The sequence below is a fragment of the Microcaecilia unicolor genome, chromosome 5, assembly GCF_901765095.1.
Source record: "Microcaecilia unicolor chromosome 5, aMicUni1.1, whole genome shotgun sequence".
In the NCBI taxonomy this organism is placed as follows: Eukaryota; Metazoa; Chordata; class Amphibia; order Gymnophiona; family Siphonopidae; genus Microcaecilia; species Microcaecilia unicolor.
In genome coordinates this window covers 319,882,839-319,896,047 of record NC_044035.1, presented here as the reverse complement: position 1 = coordinate 319,896,047, position 13,209 = coordinate 319,882,839, and the positions used below count along the sequence as shown (strand labels likewise).

Here is a 13,209-nt window from a genome sequence, read left to right as displayed (position 1 = left end):
TTGGGTGTTCCCTCAGGACAGGTTTGGGAATTACTGCCCTACACAAATAGGACTAATTGTGTTCACAACAAAAGGTTGCTCAAGCCTTCGATCAAACATCTACTCAAATATCAGTGCTGAAAAACTCTATTAAGTTACATCACACATAAAGCCTACCCCCTGTAGTATTTACATTCACCATTTTATTTTCATAGCAAACCTATAACTAGAAATAATTATGAGAAAAGACCATTTTACCTTATAATAAAAGGACTCCTCACACTGTTTACAGTGATACATCCTGGTCTTACAGTGGTTTATCATATGGTTCTCTAAATCCTTGCTATTTTCAGCTATGTGTTTCACATATTGGGCACTGATACGGCTCTCTCTGTCGATGGACTCGTAGATGCTGTTTTATGTAGCCCTTGCTGCCACTGCTGTAATGGCACAGACGACAGCGATATGGCCTATCAACATTGGGGATATACTCAACTAGGTTACTTCCTGGCAAGACTGCATCGCTCGAAGGTTGGCACTGTGCATTGTCCTGCAACTCTTTCAAAATGTCTTCATCTGTAGTGTTCTGATCAGTCCGCTCTCTTAGCTTTTCAATTACTGTAAGCAGTGACATGCTGATGCCCATTTTAACAGGTACATCTGACAATTCAGGTTTTTTCCTTTTGGTGATTGACAAATTCAGAATTGCTCTGGTTTAAGCTATGTACTTCATCAGAAATGTTTCTAATGGAAGATGCCATTTTGGGGTGTGGTGTGTAATTTAAGTCTGTTTGTCCAGTATCTGGATCTGGAGAAGCAAATTCAGTGATGGCCTTGAAATTGGATCTTGTTAGCTCTGCAGCTCTAATTGGCATTGTCACAAGGGCTTCTGCAGCTAATGAATGCAGCCTTAAAGATTCCGAGTTTGTCCTTCTTCGCACTGGAGGGGCATTTTCATCTGCTACCATACTTGTGTTGGAGTTCAAATGACATTCCTGCTCTTGAGGCTCACTCCAGCCTATTATTACTTCTTCAAATGCAACAGTGCTTTTATCTACATGATACACTTCTTCAGACTTTTCACAAGCAACCTGCGATTCCTCCGGAATACAGTTTTTTTTCAGTTTTCATGTCACAATTCATCAGAAAAGGTTTCTGAAGGGCAGTTTTCTTCAGCACTTGGCAAACGTTCAACTATTACATTAACGTGACCTCTCTTATTTTGGCTGCAGCTAATGATTTTTTGTGCTGAGGAAAGAAGACTATCAGCCAGCAGGTTATCTTGCTCTATATAGATGGTTTCCTTCTCTACCAACTTGTCTACAGAGGTAACTGGCAAGGTTAGTTGGCCAAGACCATCTGTTGTCTTCACACTTGCTTCTGTTGGTAAAGAGTCACAAGTTAAGTGCCTTGAGCCACATATTGGGACCTGTAAAGACTGGCAACTATGGACACCACCCATTTTATGATTTTCCACGGATAAAACAACTGCTTCGCCTTCATGAGGTATGTGAGCTACAGTAGAGTCTGGCAAGCTTGCAGGTTCATGTTCTTCTTCAAATATAGGGTAGGAACAATCAACTTCTCCTGCATGTTTCCAGGCATGAGTTTTCAACATTCGTTGTTGGCCACAGGTGTAGCTACAGATTAAGCACCGGTACATGCCATACCCTTCAGAAGTATACCATTTTCTTCTACCTACACCAGACAGAGAGTCCGACTGAAGAATGTCTAACTTCCCAGGCTGATTACAACCTATTTTGTCATTACCTTCCTCCTGTCCCTGCCCTGTTAGATTTGACAGATTTAAGGCTTTTTGTTGTTGGACTTTCACTTGAATGGGATTCTTGTCAGTTTCATAGTGATTTCTGATGTGCACTACAAGTTTCTCTTGGCTCTTAGAGGTAAGCTGACATTCTGAACACATGAATATCACTTCATTTGGCTGATTATGCTGTTTTATATGTTCTTTTAGCAAATCAAATGAGGGGGATATAAACTTGCAAAGACTACACTGATAACACACCACCTTTTTATTGTCTTGTGAAAGACATTCTGTTTCATGAGTTGATTCTAGGCCCTCGTTAGTCTTTTTTGTAAAGGCAGATAACACAGTTGTTTTTGCTGGAATCTCAGCAACTGAATGGGTTCCTTGCGCAAGTAGCATGCCGTCTGGATAACTGCGTTTTCTCCCTATGAAAAGGCATCTCCCCGTCTTCTCCGTTTCAACTATTTACTTAGTTTTTGGATAACTTGAATTAATGTATCTGTTGTTTTACAGTTTTTCTGATCTTCAGTGCTATCCAAAGCGGGATCAATAATGGTTTCAGAAATTAGTACAGCTTCTTGTCCCTCAATATTTGGCACCAGCACCGCTACATCACAGCCGTCTTCCATGATATCTATACTAGAAGAAAAAAAAAGTATATGAAAAAGAGTGACATTTCCAAAACCTTCATCCACTATGAACCTCTTTTAAATGCCTGAAAATTTACATAACCCCCAGTCACTGATTTAAAGTTCAGAAATAGTGGTTGCTGCAGCAATCAGCAGCTGTGAGTGGGCATGCGCCTGTGGACCCTAGCTGACTGCACCAATTTCCAATCTAATAGGAAGATCATGTAGGAAAAGTAGATGGGTCCTTTGAATATGTGCTTAATGTAAGTAGCAGCTGGTTGCAAGTGCACTCCAGAGAGGGAGGAGTGGAAGTCCACGTAGGGGATGCGAGGAGGAAAAGCCCTGTTTCTCATAATGCTGTCCACTGATTGTGTCCCCATTTATTTATTTTATTTATTTGTAGCATTTGTATCCCACATTTTCCCACCAATTTGCAGGCTGAATGTGGCTTACATTTGCCGTAATGGTGATTGCCATTTCCGGGTAGCAGAGTTACAAATGGTATTGCGTTAAGGTGCTTACATACATGGTAGCAAACATGGAGCATAACATATATGGAATAGATCATGATATATATATATATATATATATACATATATAACATGTGCATACATACATGGTAAAGACAAAAATTGTGGTAGGGCATTAAGGCTCCTGAGTAGTAGATTGGTTAGTAACATGCATTATGTCATCGACTAAAGAGAGTCCCTATTCCGCATAAGGTTTAAGTGAATTGCTTAATCATTAATATCATAGAGGTTAGTCAGTCATGTGTTAAGAGTTCGGTTTTGTGTAGCTCGTATATAGTTTCGTATACTCAATTGATGGGAATCAGTGCATTAGGGCCACACAGCAGATATGCAGAAATGGTGGCTGCAATTCTGAGTTTCTTATTTATAATAGCTCTCTTAACAATAAAAGCATGAACTGTGAGAAATTTTGTGTATAATTATACTATGTCAAATCTATAACAAAAAATATGGCGTAAAGTAAAAGCACTCAGCTGAGTTTATGCCAGTGGTTCCCAAACCTAGTCCTGGAGGAACCTCAGCCAGTCAGGTTTTCAAGGTATCCACAATGAATATTCATGAGAGAGATTTGCATGCAGTGGAGGCAGTGAAAGCACTCTCTCTCATGAATATTAATTATGGTTCCCCATGGGAACCCCGCAACCCTACTTCTGTCCCTGCAGTACTCCCGACTCAGCGGGATCCCTGCAAACCCCGTTCCCATGCAGGTTTCTAGCACACACATACACAAAAAAATGACAAAGACAGAGAATGCAGAATATTATAGCATTCTTAAAAACTGTGCAGATTTTTAAAAAATTGAGTGCAGAATTACCATTTTTATTTGCAGAGAATTCCCCCAGGTGTAAACAATTCTGTGACCAAATTCTGAATGTTTACTTTTAGTTCACATTAAGATTCTTGCATACACACATGTAACCATTAGCTACAGAAAACTGCACAGTGAGCTTCCAGAGTAATTCTACTTGTTTGTCTTCAAACAGCTGCTAGAAATTTATACTGCACTAAACCAATGACAAATATTTTAGGATCTTTCCCTTATACTTAATCTAATGGCATATTACAAGAGGCTCAGAACTCACCCAATGGCTTAATGTCAAAGCTTTTACACTTAACAAGAAACAAGTGACCAACTAAGATTACTTGCTGTTTAGCAGTGGTTCCCAAGTCTGTCCTCATGGACCCCCAGCCAGTCAGATCTTCAGGATATCCACAGTGAATATTCATGAGACTGCTACATTTTGTTTGAAGGCATGACTAAATATGTAGCTAAAGAGGAGCCGGTTGATGTAATATATCTAGATTTTCAGAAAGCTTCTGACAAAGTACCTTATGAGAGACTCCTAAGAAAATTAAAAAGCCATGGGATAAAAGGCAATGTTCTGTTGTGGATTGGGAATTAATTAAAAAGATAGAAAGCAGAATAGGGTTAAAGGAACAATTCTCTCAATGAAGGCAGGTGAACAAGTGCAGTGCAGCAAGGATTTCTACTGGGACTGGTACTATGATCTGGAAGTGGGAGCAAGGGAATCAAATTTACAAATGACATGAAATTATTCAAAGTTGTGATTTCACATGCAGACTGCGTGAAATCACAGGAGGACCTTAGGAGGCTGGAAGACTGGGTGCCTGGACATCCAAATGGAAGATGAAAAACTTAGGGGCCCTTTTAAAAAGAGTTCTTATTTATTTATATATATATATATATATATTTTTTTTTTTAAATTTTTTTATTTTATTACATTTGTACCCCGCGCTTTCCCACTCATGGCAGGCTCAATGCGGCTTACATGGGGCAATGGAGGGTTAAGTGACTTGCCCAGAGTCACAAGGAACTGCCTGTGCCTGAAGTGGGAATCGAACTCAGTTCCTCAGGACCAAAGTCTACCACCCTAACCACTAGGCCACTCCTCCATATATATTAGAACTCGAAGAGGTACAGAGACGGATGACCAAGATTATAAAGGGGATATAATCACTGTCATATAAGGAAAAACTTAAGAAGTTATCACTCACTCCTCAGCTTCCAGAAGAGACAGCTGAGGGGAGATATGATTGAGGACTATAAAATCTTGAAAGGAGTAGAACAAGTAAACGTATAAAGTACAAAGACTAGGAAACACTCCATGAAGTTATGTGAAGGGGCATTTTCGAAAGGACATCCAAGTCTGAATTGGCATGTCCTGATCATAACGTCCCCCCCCCCCCCCCAAAAAAAAAGGTCCATCTTGCAGCCATTTTCAAACAGGAAATACAATGGGGTTTCCAGTTTGAAAATACGCGAGGATGTCCAAAAGAAACAGCCATTTTACAAACTAAAATGTCCATATTATGAACGCCAAAAATCCAGGAACAAGGGCATCTGTCTGGCAAAATGTTTACAGAAATAGCCACACAAGCATCCCTGCAGAGCAGAAAGGCAGTCTTGTGGTCAGTAAACCAGGGAACCCGGGTTCATACCCCCCCCCCCCCACAACTCTTATTTTAAACTAGTAAAAAAGGCCCGTTTCTGACACAAATGAAACGGGCGCTAGCAAGGTTTTCCTCGGAGTGTGCATGTTTGAGAGTGTGTGTGTGAGAGTGACTGTGTGAGTGTATGTGTGTGACAGAGAGAGAGTGAGACTGGGTGTGAGTGCGTCTGTGAGCATGAGTGTGTGTGCCAGGGCCCCCCCTCCCTCCCGCCGAGTTCCAAGGTCGTCCCCCCTCCCTCCCTCCCTCCGAGTTCCAAGGTCGTCCCCCCCCCTCCCTCCCTCCGAGTTCCAGGGTTGTTGTCCCCCTCCCTCCTTCCGAGTTCCAGGGTTGTTGTCCCCTCCCTCCCTCCAAGTTCCAGGGTCATCCCCTCCCTCCCTGCCTCCAAGTTTCAGGGTCCCCTCTCTCCCCTGCATTCATCCATATGCAAGCAACGTCCTCTGTGCCCTGCCCCCTCCATCCATCCATGTGCAACATCTCTCCCCTGCCCCCTCCACCTCCCTCCGAGTTCCAGGCCCCCCTCCCTCCCTCCCCCCCTCCGAGTTCCTGTGTCCCCCTCCCTTCCTCCCATTTCCAGGGCCCCCCTCCCTCTGTCCCTCCCTCCCAGTTCCAGGGTCCCATAGAACTGGGAGGGAGGGGGGACAGAGAACGTTGGAGAAGTGACGTTAGCAGGTGGTTACAATCCCAGTGACACACATTGGAACGTTGGAGGAGAACGTCAGCAGGTGGTTACGATCCCAGTGAGACACATTGGAATGTTGGCGGAGCAAACTATTATATTAGATGCTAAGGCTTCCAGGAACTGGGAAATACCTAGTATATACCACCTCAATAGCCTTCAGGCTTGTAGGTGTTATATATTTAGGTCTATTTCTGGAGGACTCACTAATTAAAGGAAACAAAACAAACACACACAAAAAAAAGCTGAAGTGGGAATTGAACCTGGGTCTCCTGGTTTATAGTCCACTTCACTGACCACTAGGCTACTTCCTCAGACCTTTCTGCTTTGTTCATAATGTCCATATTACCTGATGCTGTCATACAGCCTAGCATTCCTTTCCAGTTTCACTTTCAGGGGAGAGAGAAGGGGACAGCAACCACTGGGAGACTCACCAGGGGTCAAGCCTTAATCCCTCCAGTGGTCAGCTGCTCAGAGTACCTTTATGTAGCCTGGACACGACCAGATAAACATGTCTAAATTAAAAATGTCCTTTTTGGACTTGGATATTTCTTTCCGTTCTTCCCTGCTGGACATCCTCATTTTGAGCCCTCCCTAGTCTCGCCCAAACCACACCCACAACACACACCCTCTTGCTATTTGGATGAACTACAGGACGTCCAAATTCTGCCTTTACAAAATTGCAAAAAAAAAAAAAAAAAATTAATAATAATAATAATAAACAAATGTCCATGTGCTTTGAGAATGAATCCCAGAGAAGCTCAAAACAAATAGGAGAAAATATTTTATTTTTTCACTCTGCGTATAATTAAGCTCTGGAACTCTTTGCTGGTGCAAGTGGTAAAAGCAGTTAATGTAGCTAGGTTTAAACAACATTTGGACAAAATCCTAGAGGAAAAGTCCATAAATCGTTATTATATAAGAAAATATGTAACTGTTATTAAGTTAGACCTGGGAAAGTCACTGCTTACACTTGGGATTAAATAGCTTGGAATCTTGCCACTATTGTGGACTCTGGTGGGTGGCTGTAACCTGGACTGACTACTGTCCTGTTGGAAACAGGATACTGGGCTAGATGGACCCTGGTCTGACCCAGGAGGGAAACTTACATTCTTATGAGATAGATTTGAATGCACTCTCTCCACTGCATGCAGATTTCTCTCATGCATATTCATTGTAAATATACTGAAAATCTAACTGGCTGGGGAGTCCCTCAGGACAGATTTGAGAACCACAGCCCTACAAGATAATTATCCTCAAGCTTCACATGCACTAAGAAAGGGCAGGAGAAAGTAGACTGAAAGCTTGGACATGACAAAAATCAGAAAGCAATAGCAGAGATATGAAAATAAGAGCTCTCCAGTGATGCAATACTAACAAACACAATTCCAAAATCAAAATATTTTGCAGCATAGCCTGCACGTGAATATCTACCTATATATAAATTTATGCTAACAGAATTAGAGCATAATTTTGACATTTAAAACCAATACGATGCCTATATTTTCTTTAAACATGTAAGTCGGCTCATGGCAGTTGTGTGCTGAAGATTCTTGTTTACAAACAACGGCAACCCTGGTGTGCCATGTGCTACATAAAATAAGATGTTCTTTAAAGCTCAGCACGATCTTTACTGTGTGCAGCATTTAGTATGTTTACTTAGAGACAATGCAACAAAACGGTGAAAGACATCTATGCCAACAAAACAGTCTCATGCACTCTGTAGTTCTGACTCGTGTTAGAGTATTCATAATAGATTATTTCTGAACAATTTCTTTTCCAGAAATATCACTGATGTCTCAATAGGCGGCAATAATCTCTGCTCAGGGCACTGGGAGAGTTTAATACAGTGGAAACTGCCTAAAAACAGACATGGATTCAGCCCATTCACTTTCACTAAATGGAGAAGTGAGTTAAGAAATATTGTGAGTTATAAGACATAAATAACGAAACACTAACCATTTCCTTTTTTCTTCCTTTCAGAATGTTCCTAACAAGAAACCACCAACAATAATGTGGGCATTATCAGAGGTTAGAAAAAGGACAGCCTTCATAGATATATCTTTGTGGTAAATATAGGTGTAGTCTCATTTCAGAACGTAATTTTCACAGTTTAAGCTATGGCTTTCCAACTTTATTAAATTTTGGAAACTCTTTCTGGGAGTCTTCCCCAATAATCACAATCATATATACATTGAGCCTGCAAATAATTGGGAAAATGTGGGATATAAATGCAACAACTAAAACTAAATATCTTGAAAATTCATTATTATGCGCGTCTTTTAAGTTGGGAAATCTTTAATCCTCCCCCCTGTTTACAAAGCCTCGCTAGCGGCTGCCGGTTACACTGTCAAAATGGCCTATTCACTCTGAAATAGGGGGGTAAGTTTTCCAAAAGAAAATTTACTCACCGTTTGACCTTAACCTCCACAAAGGCTTAGTCCAAAAGAAATGGTTAGTAGTATTGTGTACAAGACTAGGTACAAATAGTAGCACTAAAGAAAGAAGTAGTAGTAAGTTTAAAGTAAAGGGAAGGTAGAACTAGTGTTAATATGTTACTTAAACATTAATCCCCGGATTCTAAATAGTGCGACTTAAGTTGCATGTGCTAATACAATCATATTGTGGTGTGCGTGCCACTTAATTAGTTAACAAGCCAATCAGTGCCGATAATTGTCAATTAAGCAATTGACACTAATTGGCATTAATTAGAATTTATGTGCACAATTGTAAACGTATTCTATAATGTGATGCGTGTAAATTCTAAGTCGCTTAGTTGAAAAGGGGGCATGGCCTTGGGTGGGTTGTGGGCATTTCAAAAATCTATGAGTGTTGTAGAATACACCCAGTGCGTGTCTAATTTAGGCATCAGCATTTACACTCAGTTTTACTTGGCATAACTGGCAGCGACTAAATTTAGTCATGCAGATGGGCGCACGGCATACTCTATAAACCATGTGAAAATTTACGCATACTTTATAGAATATACCTATGCATATTTTTTTTGGTGCCGATTTTTTAGGCATGATATATGTTTATTTGTTACATTTGTATCCCACATTTTCCCACCTTTTGCAGGCTCAATGTGGCTTACATATAACCGTTAACGGCGTTAGCCGATTACGGTCGGAACAAATACATAGTATGAATGAATACAAAGTGATATTGTGGTACACTGATCTAGTCCTAAGGGGGTAATTCTGTCAGGTCACCTTGAAATTTACATGCATAGTTATAGAATATGGCCCAATGTGCGTAAAGCTACGTGCTGGGGTTTACATCACATTTTCATTGTTGTAAATGGATGCGCATAGTTTTAGGTGCTGAGATATCAGCTGAGCGTATTCTATATACCGTACCTAAATCTAGATGCTGCTTATAGAATACGCTTGGTACTGATTTCACGCCAATTTTGAGGCGCCATGTATAGAATCTCCCCCTTAGCACACACACTTTAGGTGCCTAGCTTTAGGTGACCTGACAGAATTACCCCCTTAGGACTAGATCAGTGTACCACAATATCACTTTGTATTCATTCATACTATGTATTTGTTCCGACCGTAATCGGCTAACGCCGTTAACGGTTATATGTAAGCCACATTGAGCCTGCAAAAGGTGGGAAAATGTGGGATACAAATGTAACAAATAAACATATATCATGCCTAAAAAATCGGCACCGAAAAAAATATGCATAGGTATATTCTATAAAGTATGCGTAAATTTTCACATGGTTTATAGAGTATGCCGTGCGCCCATCTGCATGACTAAATTTAGTCGCTGCCAGTTATGCCAAGTAAAACTGAGTGTAAATGCTGATGCCTAAATTAGACACGGACTGGGTGTATTCTACACCCTACAACTCTCAGTGGATCACAGCATAACATACATAATATAATTTTAAACCACTGTAAAAGCTGGGCAAAAAGGAAAGCCTTCAAATGTTTAAAGAACTGAAGAAGTAAAATCATACCTCTTAAATTAAAGGGTATAAGAAATAGTCGAACAGTACTCAGCCTAACATGATGAAAGGAAGGAATATCAAGCAAAAGTTCAAAGGATGCAGTGCACGAGCAGGCTAATAGACCTAGCCACAGAAACTAGCACATCGTTGCTTAAAGCCTTAAAATTAGCCACAAGATTTTAAACCTGATTCTCCACTGGATGGATAAGCAGTGCAGCAAAATAAATACAGGCATAATTTGAGCCAAGTGAGAAGTATCTGTGAGCAAACGAGCAGCACTATTTTGAGCAATTTGTAAAGGACAGATCCTACCTAGAGCTAACCCAAGACACAACGTGTTACAGTAATCAAACAAGGGAGTGATCACACAATGTAGTACAGACCTAAAGTTAGTGGGCAACAACAACTGCTTCAGCTGCCTAATAGAATGCCCACATCCCTTTTTGCCTGTGTGCATTAGAAGTTCGGCACACTTTGTTACAGAATATGCTTAGCAACTTCTGCATGTAAATTCTAATTAGTGCCAATTAGTGCTCATTATCGCTTAAGTGCTCATTAAGTGCTCATTATTTTGTTAAGTTACACGCATTGTTATAGAATGCGCTTGGATTTCGGCACGGATCTCTAAGCGCGCTATACAGAATCTGGGGGTAAGTGCTTAATTGCCATTATAGAAATACTAGCTGAGTCCACAGTTATGCACTTAATTTTAGGTGTGAGCACTTATGCTAGCTCTATGGCAGCAGTTATGGCCGTAATGTAACTGACACTAAATCTTAGCTTGCAAATGCTTTGCAGGCCCCTGCCTCTCTTATGTCCCTCTTGAAGTTATGCACTATAGAAGTTAGGAGCTAAGACTATAGAACAGCACCTAAGTGCAATTTTGCACATACCTGCAAATTAGGGCCAATTAACTAAATCCCCAATTATTAGGAGTGCAGGAGTAGCTAATGGTTAGTGCAGCAGCCTGAGAACCAGGGAAACTGGAATCAATTCTCACTTGTGACTCTGAGCAAGTCAATTAATTCTCTGTTGCCCCAAGTACAAAATATACCTGTATACAACATGTAAACCGCTTTGATTGTAACCACAGAAAGGTGTATCAACAGCTCTTGAGCACATGCTCAGGCAAAATCCTCCCGCAGTTGTCCCTCATGCTCAATGCTACGGCTGTGCTTAAATTTGGATGTCCTTAGCACTGAGCACGAGGGAGCTGCTCAGACGCACTGATTGGGCGGAGCATCTGGGTATATAGGTTTTGCATGTTGTTTCTAGCATAGCAACAAAATGCAGTTAAATACAAATGCAAGTTAGTGCCAACTCCAATTATCAGCAATTATTGCTTGTTAGTGACAGCACCTAATTTGCCAATTCCCACCTAATATGAATCAGCAAACAACCGATCCTCATAAGTGGATATGGATTTTAGGTTTAATAACTCTCGCAAATCCAAGCTGAAGCTGAGTTCTGGTGCAGTAATTATTCCCCTGCCCAAGAGGGCTTACAGTTTAACACATTGATATCAAAGGGTCATGCATTTTATATACCACCTTTCTGTAATGCATCAGAAGCAGTTTAAATATATCAAGATTGTATTAAAAATTAATGTTACACTTTGATGTGTCTTTTCACTCCCATGCTAATTTGTTTTTAGTTTACTTCTGCGATAATAGATGATATATACAAACAGCAGTGAAGTAAAACTTCTCCACAGAGACAAATTAAAATTCATTAAAACGAATGTAATAGTTTTGAAGTAAACTGTTCTTCCATTTTATCCTTGGAAGCTCTCCAGTCGAGGGATGCCATGCCCTGGACCCTCTCCCCCATCAAGCCAGGGTATCCTGAAGCATGGGATCTGGGGCTGCAGTTTTCCCCCATCTTAGGGATTTCACATCTCTGTGCTGATTTTTCAAACCTTCCACTAAACTTCCATTTATACAAACAGGAATCAATCTTTAGCGCAGGCTGCGATATCAAAAATAAGTACACGTATACATACAACTCATTAAGTTGCATTTCAGAAACAAAGATACCAATTCACGCGCATTCGACTGTTCTCACACACTCACACGCCGAGCGCCCCCCTCCTCACACGCATTCGGGGATCGGAGGACCGGTTTCCCCTTCGCCTGATCTGTCATTCCTCCCTCTATCTTCCAGTCTCCTCCTCGTTCACGATAACCGCCCCCCCCCCCCCCCCCCGATCAAACTCATACCTGATGTTGTCCACTAACAATCCCACAGCTTTCCTTCGCCGGTGCCCCGTTCTCTACGATACACTACTACACAAGACACATCAAGCAACTTCTCTCTCCCCACATCCCGCCTTGCCGGAAACAGGAAGTTGCGTCAGAAGAGACAGCAAAGCATGTCCAAAATCAAGGAGATGGAAGAAAACAGGAGACGGGATGACGTTAAAAGTTGAAGCCAATTAGGTAAGACCCTGTTTCCCGTTCCTCGCGCAGCCATCATCTAGTACACTCAAAAACAAAGCAAGCAAATCTATGAGCTGCTTTATTTATTTATTTATTTATTTATTTACTTACTTACTTATTTGTTTGTTACATTTGTATCCCACATTTCCCCACCTATTGCAGGCTCAATGTGGCTTACATAGTACCGTAGAGGCGATATGCCGGAATGAACAAATACAGAGTGAGGTTATGGTAAAGTTCATGTGTGACACACCTAGTTACATAGTAGATGACGGCAGAGAAAGACCTGTACGGTCCATCCCACATTGGGAATCATAAGGATGAGTTAAGTTATGGCCAGTACAAGCTTTGGTTTTGTTGTGTTGCAGGGTTAAGGCATTTAAGTTGGATCCTTGGGGTATGCCTTTTTGAACAGGTTAGTTTTTAGGAGTTTCCGGAAGGTTAGGTGGTCATATGTTGTTTTCACGGCGCTTGGTAGTGCATTCCATAGTTGTGTGCTTATATAGGAGAAACTGGATGCATAGGTTGATTTATGTTTGAGTCCTTTGCAGCTTGGGTGGTGAAGATTTACGTATGTTTGTGTTGATCTTGTTGTGTTTTTAGTTGGTAGGTCTGTGAGGTCTGTCATGTATCCTGGGGCATTGCGGAAGATTTTATGAAATAATTCCAACCTAATAAAAGGAGTTTATATTATATGCCAAGTTAGTTTGAAGGTGTCCCATTCACTAAGAGGAAAAAACTTCCCCTACCTATAAT

General features: G+C 41.0%; 1 protein-coding gene across 1 annotated transcript in view; it reads right to left on the bottom strand.

Moving 5' to 3' along the window:
* Positions 1-12,319, bottom strand: part of ZNF507 (zinc finger protein 507) — a 38,760-nt gene extending 26,441 nt beyond the window's left edge. The window contains 7 exon segments of the mRNA XM_030202552.1: positions 238-339; positions 341-670; positions 672-1,082; positions 1,084-1,146; positions 1,148-2,211; positions 2,214-2,381; positions 12,235-12,319. Coding sequence (XP_030058412.1) covers positions 238-339; positions 341-670; positions 672-1,082; positions 1,084-1,146; positions 1,148-2,211; positions 2,214-2,376 — 2,133 coding nt within the window. The 5' untranslated portion in view covers positions 2,377-2,381; positions 12,235-12,319.
* Positions 12,320-13,209: the final 890 nt, after the last annotated feature.